Source organism: Grus americana, chromosome Z (genome assembly GCF_028858705.1).
Source record: "Grus americana isolate bGruAme1 chromosome Z, bGruAme1.mat, whole genome shotgun sequence".
In the NCBI taxonomy this organism is placed as follows: Eukaryota; Metazoa; Chordata; class Aves; order Gruiformes; family Gruidae; genus Grus; species Grus americana.
Window position 1 is genome coordinate 25,015,586 of NC_072891.1, and position 19,268 is coordinate 25,034,853.

Below are 19,268 nucleotides of genomic sequence, written 5' to 3' on the forward strand. Positions count from 1 at the left end.
GTTAGACCTTATTAAGACAGTATAAATAGGATTATCAGTCAAAGGTAAAAGGGAATTTAAAAAATGTAATGCTTGCACAAACTTAATACACTTGCTGATGTGATTTATTGTAGTTTGACTTGGAACAATCCATCCGACATATTGGACAAGTAGGGGGATGAAATTGGCTGTAAAATAGGAATAAACCAAAAGATTATCTGGGTCCTAATCTCAATTTACCTGGAATGTTAGTAGTCCAAACAAAAACCATAAAGTATACCTGACTTTATTGCTAGCAGATACAGAGAGACAAAATAATGATATAAATCATGGAAAAGGATTTATCACTGTTAAATTTTTGCATTCTGTAGGTAAGAAGGATTGTCTGTCCACTGTGGCTTTCAGCTGAAAATCTTGCCTAGGCTGAAACAGTGATTTATTTTGTGTCAAGAGTTTACAAGTTCTTATACACAGTGGTCCAGAACTGGTCTAGTAGTTTGCATTGTTTGGTCAAGGATTTTTCCAGTGAAATTGTCAGTATTAAGAAGCTGGGGTTGTGCCTCAAGGTGGTCTTTGCTAGACGTCAGCTTCCTGCCCACATCAGAGTTTTTAGACCAATGTTTGATGTAGCAGATATATCTGCACACATTTTGAGACTTTTGGACGAAAATAAAAATAGCAGACTGCTAATATTTGTATTGTGATCCCTTTCTGATAAAGAAAGGTATACCTAAAAAGAGTATTCAAATCCCCAAAGAAAAATTACCTTTCTCCTTCTTGTCTTCCCTGCAGTGGATACTCAAGATTGAGATTGCAGCTAATTAGATAAATTAGTGTAGTATCAATAAGAATCACGGGATTTTTGCCATATTGTCTTTGGAGAGGTTGAAATCAATTTTTCTTGCTTTGGAGTGTTGATTAATAACTGAAGATTTCTGCAACAGCTGCTGGTGGGGGTGTCCTCTTGCCTACCATATAGGAAGAAGAGTAGTAACAGTCGCCTTTTGCCGTTCAGCGTTAAGGGTGGCAAACAAGCAGGAGACAAGGTAGGAAATGTGTTGAAGAAGGCCCATGACGAGAGATGTTTAGGTTTATAATAGTGGCAAAGACAAGAAATATGAGACACTGGCTCCCTAAGCTAGAATGGGCTCTCCTTTGGGAGTGACAGACACTAGTGTGGATCTTTCAAATTTTTCAGGGCATTTAAAGCCCTGTAGGAAATGAATTTCAACTTCCAGAGAAACATGCAACTACAGTTCTGAAGTGAAAAAAACAAAGCATTCATTTTGACTAAGCTGTTTTCACAAATGGGGTTAATATTTACCTTGCTGGTCTCCAGACAATCTCAATTTTTCCAGTGTGACCATTGCCCTAGAACTTGAACCTTTCTTCCACATCAGTGGAATGTATTACCAGTAATCTATGGGGTCAACTGAACTGATCAAATTTGAGTTTATGAATACCGAGTAAAATGTCAACATTAAGCAAAATCACTCATTTTGAGACCTTTAATTGCATAAGGGGCAGAAGATCTGGAGTCATTAACAGAACAAATATAAATTAGTGTTTTGCTGCAAAAGAGATATCTGTTTCTATTGTTTGCTGAAAGTGAAAAAGTAGTGGTTTGCCACTGCTGTTCCACGTGATTTTTTGGGGGGGAGGAGGAGGGAGGGGGGAAGTGAGTTATTTGTGCTCTTTGTTCCTGGCCTGCCCAAAATCTTCTCTTTATCCTTGTATGTGAAGAGCAGCTGCAGAGTTTAGCTCTGTGGGCCCTAGAGTGGGCACTATGGGCACAAGAGTCCGTTGGCAAGACTTGTGTGACTCAATTCCTCCCATTAACATGGCTTAAAACTTGGTTCCAGTGTACTTTTCCCTTTCGGTGTACATGGTTTCTTCTAGCTGATGACTGAATGTGTCAAGATAGAGCAAGGCCTGTGTTTTGCTAGTGGTTATCAGACCTAGAAAAAAGAATAAATGTGTTTTGGGCTTCTTTTTAGCCCTATCCTGTGCAAAATTACGAACAAAAGCTGTTGCAGTCAAAGCCTAAATGTAGGTGAATCTCTTTCATGCTGAAGGCAAGCTTAATCATTTTGTCTTCTAGTTACTGATTTCAACAGCAGTTTGGCAGCAGCTCCCAAATGTACTCATTGTCTAGTACAAAACATGATAAAATACAAAACGTGATCCACAGCTGGGAAAAGGAAGGCAACTAGATTCCTGTGGGCATAATGGTCTCCAGCAGGTGTATTGTCAAGAAGTGACGAAGCTAGCGAGCTGCTGCGTGCTTTTTTTTTTTTTTTTTTTTTTGCTTTTTAATAGTACACAAAGTCCTTTGTAGGTATGCCCATATAAAAACTACTGCTTTCTGTTTGATGAAAGAACCTAGAGAATCAAACAGAACATAGAGAAATCCTTGGCTTTAGTCAAAGTGGATTCAGGGGTTTCCAATTCTGGTAAACTGTATCATTGTTCGTATTTGTTCAGCTGAACAGTTATACCAGCAGCTGGCATCTGTGTCTTGTGTGATTTTTTTCTTTTTCTTCTCCTTTTCCTTTAATATATGATAGCACTCTTAAACTCTAAAGATGGGAATATTTGTGTGAACTTGGTAGCTGATCTGTTTAGTGTTGGTGTTTCAAACACTTTGCAGTCCATGTGTTTTCTCTATTAGTCATAGGGTGATGTGGTACTTTGCCAAGGGGTGAAATAGGTTGTATGATGGCAGGTCAGAGTGGAGCCTGGATTTTCTAACACTGTGCTAGATGAAATGATTTTGTGTACTTGGAGGTGGAAAGATCATTCAGACTGTTCACGCCTTTTCATTAAAGAAGCATGGTTATTTATTGATCTTTTAAAAGTTGAGTTAAGAATGCAACATGGTAGGCAACAGACAAAACCTAAAGTAGTGTTTTCCTACTATATCTTACTAGAAAGTATTTGAAAGAAGTAAAGTTCAGACCACTAGAAGATGAATACAAAGATTTCCTGAGTTGATGTTGGCAACAGTCAGACTGGTCTTTCAACAGGGTTTGTGCTTCTCATTAAAGGGAGTTTTCACCTTTTTCTAATTACAGTAGCTACTCTCCAAAAAAGCTATGCTGTGTTGTTATTGTAAGGAAGTGGAGTTGTGTGTTCTGCTACTGCTGCTTTTGGCTGAAAACTTGAGATACAGCAGAGATAATGTTATTAAGCATAATCTGAATAATTCTCAGCTGCGTTACTGTTTCTCATTTGACCGGTAGGTTACTGATACAGTGCTTGGGTGGGGTTTTTTGTTGTTGATTTGGTATGTCCCTGAAGCATTGAGTATTTATGGATTCAGCTGGTGTAAATTAGACATGCCAATAAGCAGATTTTTGGTTGTTCGGTTTTTTAATTGGCATTTCTCCCCCTCATTTTCTGTGTTGATTAATTTTATTCCCATAAAGGGAATGACTTTTTCTTTCTTTTTTCTAGACAAGTCAATTTGATTGGGGTAAATAAAGAGACTATACTCAAAACTTCTTCCAGTGACTGACTCCTGTAGTATCCTCTCTCTTCAGAGAATATCTTTGAATACTAGGCATTAATTTAGATTCTTGCTACTGTCTCTGAAGAACTGTTGTGGTCCTTTGTCTACGTTTTAAAAAACCTCCAAACTAACAAAAAAAAACAACCAAAAAAAACCCCAAACAAAACCAAAACACAACACCTCCACCCCCCCAACCCAAATGCAAGTTAAAGCCTGTGCATTCTGGTGTAGAATTTGTTCTTTGATTTCTGTTAATGTATTTCCAAACTTAGTTGAAGGTGTTATTTGTATTGTATTTCTTAATGTAATTCTTTCTGAGCAAGTTCTTTTGGTTGCTACATGTTATTACCAATCCCATAATTGGAAAGACTTCAGACTGTAGTGTAGTTCATAGGAAAATCCTTACTGTTAACACATAGAATAATTCTGAAATGTTTCACCTTCTTCCATAGAGATCAGTGTTTTTTAATGCTGTAAAAGAGTTTGTAGAAGAATACCAGGTAAAGTAAAAGATGTTTAACTGCTATTTACTTAGTTCAGTCTAGTCTATTCTATTCTAAATCTTAATGTATCTGGTTTATCTATAGGAAAATACAAATAGATTATTTAAATTGCTTCTGTATTGTACATGATAAAACAGTTGATTTCTTTTTATTGTATGTTTTTTATATGTAGCCTGTTTGGCACTCTTTTTGATCCAGTTAATTTACATTTTAATTGGTAATGCCTATTTGTAAGTAGGAACCTGGGTATTCCTTTAACATCACATTCCAGAATCCATTGAGCTGAAGTACAGTTTCTGCTTTAAAAGATAGTCAGCAGTACCCTTAACAAAAGCTGGGAAGTTAACTGAGGAGTTATGAATTGCATAGAACATAGAATGTTGCACTAGACAAAATGTGACCTTTTCTGGGTAAACCTGAGCTTAAGTGCCTCTTTACTTTTACCCCTGTTAAAATGCACAGTAGTTGTTGCTAGTTTGACTTCAAGTTCATTATTTATAAGGTTTTTTTAGTGTTTGGGGATGTGAGGAGTGCAAGTTACCATGCAGAATAACATCTTTGTGCATTGAAATGCACAGTTAAAAATATTTGAAAGAAGCCTTGTGTTCTGTGCTTAGGAGTGTTCTGCAAGTGACATAGGAGAACTGTGAATGGAGTCTTCCCTGAGTAGCAGTAACTACCTTCCAGAGCTTCCCAATGCAGAAGTGGCAGTTTTAATTCATGCAAATGCTTGTGAAGAGATGACTTTTAATCTAATTGGTGAGGATACACACTAAGCAAAACCCTGGTAAAGTGGTGGCTTCATCTGAAAGACTAGAAAGAATAGGAAAGCCTCCAGCTGAAGGGCAGAACATCAGACTTTACTGTAAGGCATTAGTAATGCCTAACTCCTTGGCAGCCAGTGTGGAAAGGGAAAGGCAGTGATCTTGACTGGGACTTGTGTTACCAGTGAAGGAGGTGTCAGTACAGTTTCCTGAGAAAAGTGAATATAGAATTGCATCTTGGACAAGCCATTTCAGACTAGGATTGCTGTGGAAGAAGTGGTCCAAACACAACCTCACTTGGATCACCTGGAAGGGAGAACCATTTTATAGTTATACCTGTTTTTGTAAGAAATCAGATCGAAATGAAAAAACCTTGACCGACAAAGAGCTGAACACTTTTCTGCACCTGAAAATTGGTTAATCCTGTCTTGAACTGGAAATTGTAAAGTCAATAGCCACTCCTAAAATTCAGCCTTAGTGTTAATAGAAAAACATTTCTAAGGCAGAGGCTTGCTGCTCTTGGAACCAGGAAACACTATAAGTTGTCATAAGAACAAAGGACAACTCTGACAGAGAAATAGAATTACAGCAGGTGAGACACATTTGGTGTGAGACACTCACACCGGGACATTTGAGGTTGGTTTATCTGTCTCCACACTGAGCCGCTTGGCAGTGTGCTCCGTGAATCTGAAGGACTGGGTGTTGGCAAAGTTGGAAGCAATCAAATAAGCATAACCTGCCACTGCCTCACTTAGAAGGTATTTAGAATAGATTAATACAATGATGTGATACATCATTCTTATGAAGAGGTCAAGATTAGCCTGTAAAACGCTCTTGCACAGTGTAACCCCTTTCCCTAATAGATCAGAACAATCCAATACTATCTCACTTGCTCTGCTTTTTGCCTTCATTCCCACAACCAAATGCAAGATCTGCTGTCATTCCCCAACTTTTCTTCAGCAAAAACATAGTAATTGCTTAAAAAGAAAATCCTTCAAATTCATCCCTCAGAGTAGTAACTCTTGCTGTCAGTGATTGTACTAAGGTGAATTGTGTGCCATTGTTTGATTTTTTTTTCTTCCTACTGTTATTAATGCAGTGTTAATGTTACAATGTTAACCTATTTTTAATGCAGTGTATGAAGATCTAACACCCCTTACCAGAAAGCCCTTAGATGCTTACAGCATATGAGGGATGGGTAGAGCAACAGTGTAAAAAAAAAAAGAAAAACCCTCATATTAATCTTATCACACTTAACACCTCCCTGGCTGAAGAATGCATTACTGAAATTTGTCTTGAAAAGGTTCACTTTTTCATACTAGTTCATGGACAACTGAAAACTCTGAAGAGATGAGACTTTTTGAGTATTTGAACATCGCAGTTGTTGGAAGATGAAGCAAATGTACTGTGGTTCTAAAATCAACCTGTATTGACAACATTAGCTGCATCTTTAGCAGCTTATTAATGTGTCAGCTTTTTATTGATTCTTTAAAATTGAACCCAGCAACAAGCAATAAGTTAATGGCATGTTTTCTTCCTCTGATACAGGGGAGGAAATTCAATATTTTGTTTTTCCTGTAGTTTGCTGGTAATGTTTACAAAAAATGAGATGAAGTTAGTGTTTTCTAAATCACCTCTGTTGTTCAAACCTTTTTATATAGTGCTGTTATTTAAACAATGTTTCTAGTTAGTGAGGTGAAGACTTTGACCTAGAATAAAGTTCAATGTGCTTTATTCAGTTAGTGTGGTTTGTTTTTTTTTTTTTTAAATAAGGCTGGCTATCTGCACTCTGGTGCATTGACTGAACTTGTCCATACGGAAGTGTCTCAGATATGTAGTACTAGAGGAAGAATCATAATTATTGATGTAATAAAAAAGCATCTGTGCTTGTGAAACCATGTTATTGATAGCAAAATGCAGAGAGTATGGAGTTTGAGCTGATTAATGATAGCTGCAATTAAATTCAGTATACATGGGTCTTAATGCAACATCACAGCAATTTGGCACAGACTTGCACAGATCTCTTAAACGTGAGGCAAGATTTATTATGTTTTCAGACCATGTTTTCTGAGAGACAAAGGGCCTCAAGGGCAAGAGTCTCTGGTCCATTAAGTCTGCTTTGTGTTATTGTGGTGGAATGAAATAGCCCTAAAACCAGCCCAACTTGAACTGGCCAGAGGAGGATTCCACCTTGTAGGGCAAGGGCAAAAGAGCATTGTGTTGTCCTCTGGGGCAGAACTAGTGCTTGCGAACCACGCAGAGTGGTCGTGAAGGCATCTTTTTATCCTTTTAGTACTCCGGTGGCTTGCCCGCTAAGCATGTGATCTAAAGGTCTTGACACCACTAAGGTTTTGCCTTCAGCAGTCTGTATGTGTTGGATGCTGTGTAGCAGAACTAGGACAGCTGGTCTCTTGAGTCTGTTTTATTGAGACTTTCAGAAAGGAAACAGTGTAATGCCAGAAAACTGAAGTTGTTACAGGTCATTTGTAGTATAACTGGCACATGAGCATTGCGAGCCTGAGGAACTGATTGATTTTTGGTATGTTATCATTCAGTGCTTCCCTGTTTTCAGTAGCTGTGAGTAAAACAGCTGGGAGAAAAGGAGTTAAAATGACATCTTTAGCTTTTGAATGGTATGGATAGTTTTTGTGTACCTAGGAATTAGATGATTTCTCTAATCTAAGCTATAGACTATCCCCATGTAGAGCATATTTACGCTTTTCGCACCTGCTTTGTGTAGACCCAGCTGTGGCGCTCTGCTGTAGTATTACAAAGCTACCATAATGTTGGTGAGCCTTGTCTGGAGTAAGAAAGTCTGTACTGACACAGCTGATAATTTTTTCAGGCTGTGCAAAAATCTTTGGAACAGGTGAGTCCTAAGTGACACTAAAAAATCTTGTAGGAGCTGTAAAAATTCAGCCTGATCTGAGAGAAACAAGCTTCAGTTTATTATGTTTGGTTTTTTGTTGGGTTGTGTGTGTGGGGTGTGTGTGGATTTTTTTGTCTTGGAGATACTCAAGCTGGACAAGCATGAGAGAAGTGACCTTGCATTTTAACATCAACGTTCTGATATATAGGAAAAACAAGGTTGTAGATATTATCCAGAAAGGATAATTGTTTTATTTCATTACTTGTTTTGTTTGTTTATATATATACTGTTTTAAAATCTGGCTTTACAAATGCTGTGTTTGAAATGTTTTGTAAATCCTCCTGTATGAATTACATACGTGTGGTTTTGTGGTTTGGTTTTTTTTTGTTTGTTTTTTTTTTTTTTTTTTTTTTTTTAGTTTGTATGGGGAGATCTTGGCAGTTCCTAACATCTTTACCAGCAAATCATTACAGTGAATCATGTCTTATGGAACCTTATTCTATAGTCAAAAATAGTGCTTCAGGATGGCATGCATGAGAATGGGCCAAGAGATTAATGTGGCTTCAGGTGTCTACAGAAGACAGTGTCTGTCGTTTGCTGTGCTGTTACAATAAATTATAACCTAAACAGTCTGGGTTTTGGGTTTGTTTTTTTTTTTTCTTAAAAAAAAAAGAGACCAAAACCCGAAAACCTGATTAAGAAACAAATTTAAAGTACACGTTGCAACTCTGTTAAATGGGATGCAAACCCAAGTATGATTCTTGCTCATACCTTTTGGCAGTTTTTCCACAATCATTGCCTTTTACAGTATGACAGTGCCTAGAATTACAAGTAAAGTAGTTTTACGTTAGAAATAGAACACAATGGCATTGTAAATATTAAAGAAAAAACATACAAAGGGAAGTACGTGGGCTCTAAATTGTAGTTACATTTTGTTCATTATGAATGTGACATTTTAAATTTAGGGCAATTACTCAGCGTCATAATGCAATATTGTATGCAGGTGTAACTGTTCTTTTGTATGTAAGCACATGTTATGCTAAAAGATGTTGTTTTAAATTGCAAATTCTGAACAGTTGCTGGAACTTCCTAGGAAGTGCCAGAATTTGTTACCAAGGCCCCTAATTCTGCTCTCCTATGCCTTTGCGTTATGATCTCTAATTACATTGTTTCACACTATTTTTTCCTGCCTCATTCAGTGAACAGGATGGGCGGCGCTCAGGAATTGAGCGGCTACTTGATGTTTTAATCCTTATCATTCATTTAGCAGCCTGGGTTTTATTTACTGCACACCATTTAAAAAAATCTCTAAAGAATACATAATTATTCATTCCCTTACGGCCTTTTCTAAGGTGCCTGGCTGAACTATTTTTATCCATTCAATTGTATTTTCATGTGCATTTTCTGGTCAATATCTGTGACTTTCCTTTATGTGCTATGTGAAGTAAACACGTGTACACATACATGCATATATATATATATATTTTCACTTTTGAAAGAATTTTGTTGATTATTCCCTACGATAAATTGTAGATGAAAACTAAATGTCTGTTACATACTTTAAAACAGCCTTTTATGAGGATATTGAAAGTAAACATTAAATAATGCTATTGAGTGACTAAAGACATCTGTCCACATAATTTGAATCATTCTCATATGCAGCCTTGTCTTTTGTGATGCTCTTCAAATTTAAATGTATCTGTGTATCCTCTACGTCAGACAGGTTGTCCCTTTGTTCAAATGCTGGACATGATTACAAAGAAACTTAACTAATGTAGCGTTCAGAATATAAGTTCATATGAGAAATGGAGAAAACTGAGCGTAGTTGAACACTAGAACAGATTGTCTAGAGAAGTTGTGGAGTCTCAATCTCTGCAGATGTTCAGAACCCAGCTGGATGCAGTCTTGAGTAACCTGCTGTAGCTGGCCCTGCTTTGGGCAGGCTGGACCAGAGGATTTCCAGAGGTCCCTTCCAGCCTCAGTTATTCTGTGATTTATACAATACAAGATCATCTGCTTGTGGGTATATATATTATACTTATTTCTGATGGGCAAAATTTCCTGGATCTTGTGGCTTTCTTCCATGCCAAAATGCTGGTAAAATGTTTGTCTGCTATTTCCATTTGGCTAGCAGGCTATCTTGTCAGTTCCATAAACAGTAGTTTAAGTATTCTCAGCAAAAGTTACAGACATGGTTGTATGACAGTGATTCTGTTACGCTAGTACTTTGCAGAAGATTGCAGTAAATTACAATGATTCATAATTGACCAAACTGTTATGTACTTAATCTTCTTTATGGTTAAAGAACACCATGTAGAAACACTGGTGGGGGATAGTCACCTATTTAGATTCTGGTCCTCTGGTTAACAACTTTTGCAAATGATGGATGCTGGAAAGAACTTAGTATATCTTTGTCACTGACTCTAGCAAACTTCAGTACTGTTGCCAGTGCATCATAGCTCTGATTGTAAGGCTTTTCTATAACACCTGTTTATTGGTTGAAATATTTTAATATAGCTGCTACAGAAAGGCCTAGACTTTTCCCATTGTTAATATTCATATTTCAAATAAGAATGGAAAGTGAGAAGTAAAAGATGGTGCATTTAAAATCTGTATCATCTTTTACTGTAGTCCAAATATACCACTTCTATCTGTCTGCTACTGGTGGGATGGGAAGTGGTCTTAAAAAGGCCACTTCAAATTAAAATAAGTTTTATTCCTAATACAGTGTAACTTTTTCTCTTGCAGAAGGAGTTGAGCCTTCCAAGAAGAGGAAGTTTGTAAGTATATTAAGTTTTTTCTGTTGTGCTCACAGTATAGTTTTGACAGTTTTTGAGTAAGCTAGTCTTCTTTTCAGGGCAGTTAATATGAAGGTTAAATGTGGCAGTTGATGTGTCTTAAAATACATACAAAGAAATTAAGATTGTAAATGAAAACCTGCGGGTTGTGCAGTGAACATTTGTATGCCTGTCCCCCTCTTCTAGAGGAGATTTCCAAAGTGACAAAAAGTTCTTATGTTGAAGCTTTTGTTTTGTATTAAAGATTTCTCTTGTTAAAAATCAAGGAAGAAATGTGATTTATTCATGAATGATATAAATTAAACTTGACATGTAAGTAAAGCTGTTTTCTTATAAAATTGTGATCAGACCTGTGGATGAAAAGGTAGGAACGAAGAATAGATGATTTCTACAAAATGTATAGGATTAAGTTACTCTTTTGATCAGTGGAAGACTGTATATTCTACTATAAATTGTTACTGAGTCAGAATAATATGAACTCAGATACTGTTGTTTAGTTGTGTTTTGCTTAGATTTCTGTACCTTGGCTTTGTTTTTCTAATGGCTTTGAGCTGTTTGATTTTAAAGCTTGTATTTTTATTTTTATGTGTTTTGTTTCTTGTTCTTTATTAGCAGCTTATTGGGAAAATATTGGGGTAAGAACATAGCAAAATGTCTTAAGAAACAAGAAAAAATGCCTTAGGACTATAAGGTTATCACCATACTTGAATAAGCTTGTGTTAATGTGACAAAACTCTAAGCCCTTGCACAAGAGGCCAGTTATTTGGTTTTATTTTTTTTTTATACTTGTTTTCAACTTGATAGTGCTGTGTATCTTTTGGTGCTAGTTAGGACAGGTATCTGAATAACTGAAACTATTTGGTCAGAAAGTGCAGTTACATGCTCTGTTGTTTTGACTTAAATGACATACCAGAAGTCTGTAGGAGATCTGCTGACTTGGGAAAGACTTTCTTGTTTTAGGTTCTGAAACATGAAAAGTCTTATACTAAATAGTAAGCAAACCTATTTTTTAAGGAAAGTCAAGAAAATATAAAACTAATTCCACACCAAGTATTTGATTATTGCAATGTCAGAAAAACACTGAAGGAAAATTATTTTTGGTGCCTTCTTTTGGTGCCCTTGGTGCTCTATGTTAACCTGAAACTGTTGTGTGGGCAAAAGACTCCCTCTGTTGAAGTTAATGGCTAAAATGTTGACTTCAGCCACAGCAGAAAATGGCTCTTAAGGCTCTTTTTTCTTTTTTTCCCCCCCTTTCATCTGTAGTCATGACCTTGCTTACTCTTGCTATGATGTTTGACATTAAATGTTTTTAGATACTTTTCTCCAAGTTGGCGCAAAGCAATCACCTCAGTTGTGTTCATATACTTATTTTTATAGCTGGTAACTGAGATGTAGGTGCATGTTCCGTAATGTTTCTGAGACTTTAACATAGTAAAGGAGTAGCCCCTTGTCGTCATAATCGTATCTAGTTATTAATGTGCTTAGGATTCTGCAGATATTATTTTAAAATGTCTTTAATGCTTTTAGTTAACAGGGCTCATAGTGCTGAGGTTTGCAAGGGCTGTAGCATCAGAGTTGTGTGTGTGGGCCATGTTGGCTGCTCTATTTGTATGTTATATACATGTTGACATGAAGACTGGATTTCAAAATCTGAGAAGTCCTATGTTTTTATTGCCACAAACATCTAGAGGTCCTGAATGGCTCCAGGTAGGTATATCGCTTTGTCTTCTGGAGCTTCAGAGCCAAGGGCATGCCAGAGATGCAGCTTTAAGCAGGACAGGGGGAGCTGGTTTCAGGGGTGATCAAGTTGAGCAGCTTGGAGAACAACGTTTGGGTTGATGAATGCCTGGTACTGGTGTCTGCCCTCCCCCATGCCTCTTCTTTGAAATAATCTCTTATTCTTTTACATGATACAAACAGAGGAGGAAAGGAAGGAGGGATGCGTGAGGAAAGGTGCCTTGCTTATGGTTCACCATGCGTATGTTTCAAACAGCTAGTGTTCAAAATATTTAAACTTTCTATCTGTTGCATTATTTTTTATACCTATTTTAGACTGACTACTGGCTGGACCATACAGAGATATTTTCCATATATATGCAGATAATTTTTAATTATGTTTTCTATGACACCATAAAGGAGGCTGCCAGTTCTAAGTCTCAGTGGGATGGGATATGGTAGATGCGGTTATATGGAAAGGTGGGTATTTGCCAGGAAGCATACTGAGTAACATATAATTTGAAAAGAAGTATTTGACTGATACAGACTACCAGCCTTTCCCTATCTATTCTGCTGAACCAACCAGGTTCTTGGACTTACGTGCTCAACTTGACACCAGAAGTGGTACTCGGGTTTCTTTTGTTAAGTTGGTAAGATATGCAGTGAAAGAGGGCTATGCTGACTTACTGCCGGCAAAACCATAAGCAGAGGAGTCTACCTGTGTAGTAGCTGTTATTTCGAGTTCATTAGCTGTGGCATCCATTCCATCACATTGTGTTATCTGCTGCAAGTCAGCAATGGTTGTTTGCTTGTTGAACCTCATCTGCCGGGGGTACCCTGATTGTGCTGTTGGGCACGTATGTTCTTGCCATGTGTGGAGTTACTCCACTTAATAGCTGACCTTTTGGTCTAGCTCCATGTCTGTCAACCTACAAGCCCAGCTGGCTTCAGTTAAAAACCATACCCTCTCATTTCACTGACATATTTGTGTTACCATTGCTCAGTCCTAATACAGACACTTCTCTGGATATTAGCAGCTTCCCTGCTTTTTGTTACACAAGATTCAGCTGATGTAAGGGCAGGATAGCATGAAACTCTGTTTCCTGGTTTTGAAATAGAACATAAAGGTCAAGGGCATGGTGGTGGTAGAAATCAAGAAATAATCTAGAGGGGTTGGAATAGGAGGCATGGGAAATGTAATGTGTTTTAGGGGGAACTGTGGGAGGGGGTTGAGGACGTAAAGTGAAGGAAACTTGGGGAGAGAGAGAGGGGGCTTAACTTTTCCACTCTTCCCCAGATGGTCATGGCTGTGGGGCCTCATTTTGGATCTCATGAAATAACTTAGGCTTTCTGTGGGCCTCCTACAATTAAACCCAATTCTGATTTTTACATAATTGTTGTATAGCAACACCTAAAGAAAGAATTGAAGACAAAAACATGTTAAAAGGTTAAAGTTAACCTTAGCACAGTTGGCATAAACTGAGATAAGGGGTGCTGGTTGAGAAAGAAGTGAGCTTTTCCACCCTCAGAGCATCCCCTGGCTGTGCTGGCACAAGTGCTTGCGTGGATACGGGCAGAACTGATTCAGGCTGCAACTAGCTTCATGCAGGTTCTTCGGCGTGTTTGGCTGTCCAGCTGCATAAATGCCTTGTTGGCAGCAGGGTGTGGTGAAATGGAGGCAGAAAGAATATCTGGGAGCTTTCTCTAGGACTGTCTGTAGCAGCCAAACTGGCTTTATGTAAGCTTAACATGATTGTAAACCTGCATGGCTGTTACTATCCTACTTTGCAACTCTATCAGAAAATTATATCGAAGTGCATTTCTGCACGCTGCCACTACAGGGATAGATTATTTATGTTATGATATTTTTATTGATTTTTTTTATTTTTGCCGAACAGTTCCAAATATCAAGGGAGACATTTATGCTTAATATTAAGCCAGACCCAGAAATACAGATTTAATTTGATCAGAGTTAAGTGTTGCTAACATCTGTGTATGAAGCATGCAGATCCATTGATGAACCAGCAAATGCTTGTTGACAACTAAAAGTCCCTATCCTTTACACGTTCAGAGTGTATCTAGCTGGAGTAGGTAGCCAGAGAGGATCTCTGTGTATGTTGGGGGTTAACCAGGTGAGTTTCCATCACTGAAGTTGAGGCATCAATGTCTTTATCCTCTTTTGTTTCCTTCCCATTCCCACAGAGAATACCCAAATGAGAACTACAGAGAAACAGGGCATGAACTCAAAGGTTGTGGCACAAAAATTACCCTCAGATTTAAGTAGGTACATTTGGGTTTAAAATGCCCTTCTCCTAAAATTGAATTAACAACAGGCTTCTTTGAGGTGAAGAGGACCCTTTCACAAAGAGTAATACTTAAAAAGAAGTAAACAGGTAGGTAGAGGAGGTTCCTCCTTTCTTTAGAGCTTCAGTGGTTAAACACCTGCCCTAGAAGTAAAATACCTGACTTTTCCAGACTAAATGAGTTCGTTCTTTTGTTTAATCTGTCAATTTCAGTTTAATTCAGAGCTAGATAACTTCAATATTTTTTTGCTGTATCTGTCCTTCTCTTGACATTTCTGAAACTAATTTCAGTAATTATAAAATATAGACTCTAGTTCAGTAGCAGTGATTATATAATCTACTTGCACCTGTGGAAATGTCAAAGTTGGTCACAGAATTTTCATAAAATTAATTTATGCATTACAGTGAAGCAGCTGATACCCTTGGATAACAGCAACATAAGAGTGTGACTGGCCAAGAATTCAAGAGAAACACTAGTTAAAACCATTGCTTGCTTAGGGGCTTAATTAAATAAGTTTCAAGAAAGTTAATAACAGTTTTGTAAGATAGTTTTTTTTATCAATGACAAATATGGACTATCAGTTAACCTCAGGGAAAAAATGAGAACAGGAAATTGAACGGAATGGAATTATGAAATCACGCTAACCATACATGGAAAAAAAAAAAGCAAGCTCTGAGGCCATTGACATGTAGGTGGACAAAACTGGAATTGGATTGACAGTTTCTTTGTGCCCGTATGTATGTATGTTTACAGATAGATATATCTGTAAAAAAAAAAAATATATATATATATATATAAATTGGCTATGTACATAGGTGACCTGTGATAAGGAAGTGTTTAGATTGGATGCCAGAGCACCCAAAGGAAACCTCAGAAGTGAAATACATTGATTGTACAAGCCTAACTCTCTCCCAACAGCTGCTTTTGATTTTTATCTCCCTAATTGCATAGACTACTTTGTGGCTTGAAGGACACAACTATCAAAGACAGTCAAGGAAATAAATTCTGATTAACTGTGAGGAACTGAAAAATAATGCAAATGAAAGCCTCCTAGCACCCCAAAACATGTGAGAAAGATTGCTATTTCCTTTGTCTTATGTATGTATGTTTCAGGACCTCTGTGTATGCTTATGCAGGCAGCTTTGCAGCTTTTTTCATTGCATGTATTTTTGCAAAAGGGCGCTATATTGTGCTGAAAGTGCTTATGTTGTAGTACGTCATTTGCAAAGCACAGAAATTAAAATTTGATTCATTATAGCTGAAGACAAACTTCATTTAAGTTCTGGAAAATAGCGATTAGTTTCGGAAAATATTATCTAAACAATTTTAGACAGATCACTATAAATAATACTGGATTTTTGAGAATAAAATATTTTCCGTGTTAATTATAAAAGCTATTCAAAATGCACTGTTCAGATGTTCAAGTTACTGAAAATTTGTGTTCCCAATTAAAATAAAAACTCTATTTCTCTGTTAATGAAAGTTTTAGGACTTGTGTGGATTGTTTTCTGTGAAAGTGCACAGCCTCTGCAATCTGTTGTTCACCGAGAGAATTGTGTTTTAAGTTACAATAATGTGCAATATTCCATTAAAATTATTACAGGTGAAAAACTAATACTTTGAGAGAACTTTCTGCAGAGCACAGAATCTGAGCAATGTGTTCTTCATGGCTGTGAAACAGTGTTGAACTGGAAATTTTTATTGCTGCTCTGTGTACTTTGCTGCTACTGCTGTTTAGATTTGTGTAGACACGACATAAACATGTTGACCCGAGGTGAGTATTTTGCTAAGTACCATTGTTACACTGGAAGTATAGAGATTTAGATCAGTTTGTTCTTTAGAGTGTCTGCCTCGATAGCTGTGGCTCATGTATCTTCTGTTGGCAGGAATTTTTACTGCAATTTAGTGTGTGCTGATGGAAGACCCCATCTGGCAGCTTGAGGAATTTGATATACCTGGACAAGGGATGTGGGGCAAGGTTGCTCCCTGGAAAGTTCTTGTTGTGTGTCTATGTAGTATGGTAACCTTCGTTAGGAAGGAAGTGGCGGGGGCAAGATAGGTAAGCAAGAAGGCTTGCGAGCCAGGACTGGCAGGAGCTAGCCCTTTTTGTCTCCAGACTTGGATAGCTTGAGTGGTACAGTTAGTACTGTGGGTACAGCTTATGCTTAGCTAAAATATAGTTCCACTGCCATTACATATGCATCAGATGCTTTTATCACTCTTTGCTTGTTAGAGCAATAGACTTAGTTTGCTGATGTAAATTATATCTAAAAAAGAGTAACTTTCTTCTGTTGGGTTAGTTGCATCCATGTTTTGGGTTTTTCAGGTATAGTAGCAAAAAAAATAAAGGGGTTTTTTGGTGTCACAGTCAAAAATAACTGTTGTGATATCAGCAAGTAACACAGTACTATTAAACTATGTCAAAGACAGAAGACTTTTCTGGAAGGAGTGGAAGATGTGGGTAGAGTTGAGATGGTGTGTTCTGGTTTAACTCCTGTCGGCAGCTAAGCACCATGCAGCTGCTCACTTGTTTCCCCCCTGATGGGATAGGGGAGAGAATTGGAAGAGTAAAAGTGAGAAATCTCGCGGGCTGAGATAAAGGCAGTTTAACAGGTAAAGCAAAAGCCACGCACACAAGCAGAGCAAAACAAGGAATTCATTCCTCACTTCCCATGGGCAGGCAGGTGTTCAGCCATCCCCAGGAAAGCAGGGCTCCATCACATGTAACAGTGACTTGGGGAAGACAAATGCCATCACTCCGAACATTATCCCGCTGCTTCCTTCTTCCCCCAGCTTTATAGGCTGAACGTGACATCATATGGTACGGAATATCCCTTTGGTCAGTTGAGGTCAGCTGTCCTGGCTGTGTCACCCTCACAGCTTCTTGTGCACCCCCAGCCCACTTGCTGGTGGGGTGGTGTGAGGAGCAGAAAAGGCCTTGGCTCTGTGTAAGCACCCCTCAGCAGTAACGAAAACATCCCTGTGTTATCAGTGCTGTTTCCAGCACAAATCCACACCATAGCCTCATACTAGCTGCTATGAAGGAAATTAACTCTACCCCAGCCAAAACCAGCACAAAGTCTTACACTTTAGAGCCTTGAAAATAGAACCAGCTATTTTTTCTTCCATTTAATTTTCATTTCCGTTTTATCCCCTTCCTTTAGCTTCATCTGAGTTTAAAGTAAGCTGAAGCTCTGCTTTGGACTTTCAAATGATTGTGTCCAATATATTCATCTTGTACCTTTGTAATAAACAACAAACCATTAATCATGAAAAGAAAACTAGTCACTTTTTTGTCTTAATTTATTTGGGAGATTACTGTTACCTTAAATTTGGAAAGTAGAGTAGATTAATTATTGTTGCCAGGTAATAGATCTCTCAATTCTAATATGGATGGATTGTGGTCAGATGCATACTCTCTGTAGCCCATGTTTGATTCTTAAGATGCATGTGCTTTAGCATTGTTAGTAGCACTTATTTCTGTATGTGCTTATATTAAATGAGAGCATGCTCATTTAGCTGTTTTTCTCCTTGGTGGCAGTATGCTACAGTTGGTATACTGTGTGGTGCTCAATAACCTCCTTTCTGTCTTTCTGACAAACTGAGTAGATTCAAGTCTTTAATTTCAATGTTTTTCTACTGCTGTCATTGAGGGAAATTTTTTTCCTTCAAGTCTAGTTTTGTGATGTTTTGCTCATGCTACAGGTAGATATAAATATCCTATATCCCCTTTATAGCTCTGTGTTACCATTTCTGTCAGCACCTTTTGTCACAGCAACACACTGGGAAAACAATGTTTTCTAAGCACTGCTATTATTTTTCTTAGCGGTGGCTTCCTAAGTGCAGCAGACACTCTTAAATTTCTAGATGCTTAACATCGCATTTGTCATTAAAATGCATTTTGGTTAAAGGAGCTGAGAGATACAGATAGCTTTGTACGTGACAACCTTGTTGTCTTCAATATTTATAATTTCTTCAGTGTTTCACCTTTGAACTTAGAGCAGTGACTTTAAATCTGATTTCCTTATTACTGATGAAAATGCTGAATAGCATCAGGCAAGATCATAAAATCTTATGAACTCATAAAAAAATAAAACCCACCTCTTTTATACAAAGGAGATTTCTCCACTGACAACTTTTCTTGAGACCTATGAACTCTAAACCTATTTAATGTATGCTTTATTGAGGTTTTGATGCAAATTCTGAACAAGGAATTCAAATACTTCAGAAAGTCTGTGTGTCTAGACAGGTCACTTGTGTATGGCATGGGGGACAAGGGGTACCAGCTGTTGAATCCTCATCACATCTCTTGAGTTCCTTGTGATTGACAATGAAAAACTTGGTTTTTTGACCGTGTTTTTTGTATGCTTTAGGAGCCAGCAGTTACCATAGCATGATCCATTTCCTTCACAATGTTGCTTACTTCAGCCTCCATAAATTGAATGCAAGTCTGCTGCCCGTTGTCTGTGTTTCCTTGTTTTAAAGTTGCGTTGGGCTAACGGGAAGAGTAATGGCATGTGCAGCGTGCTGTGTAGCCTTGTTGCCATCTTCCTGTTGTCAGCACAGGGTCTTCTGCCCACGAATCCTTTGTGCTTCAGGGAGCACAGGCCTGATTTTGATGTAAACAACACATCCCTTGGTATTTTAGTGCTGTTAGTTGTGTCTTTGGCTATCAGTATAGGCCATTCTGTTTAATCTTGTTCTGTTGTTTCTTTTGTTGCTTTCACACACACATTTGCATCCCTGCTTCATTTGTACCAATTGTAATAGTTTTACTTATCTCTGCATGTTGTTTCTTGACTCATGTTTTACTAGTGTATGTGT

At 37.8% G+C, this 19,268-nt stretch overlaps 1 protein-coding gene across 2 annotated transcripts in view; it reads left to right on the plus strand.

Moving 5' to 3' along the window:
- MAST4 (microtubule associated serine/threonine kinase family member 4) overlaps positions 1–19,268 on the plus strand; it is a 291,542-nt gene that overhangs the window by 122,114 nt on the left and 150,160 nt on the right. For both annotated transcript variants that reach the window (XM_054809945.1, XM_054809951.1), the window contains one exon: positions 10,375–10,406. In XM_054809945.1, coding sequence (XP_054665920.1) covers positions 10,375–10,406 — 32 coding nt within the window. The remainder of the gene's footprint in view (positions 1–10,374; positions 10,407–19,268) is intronic.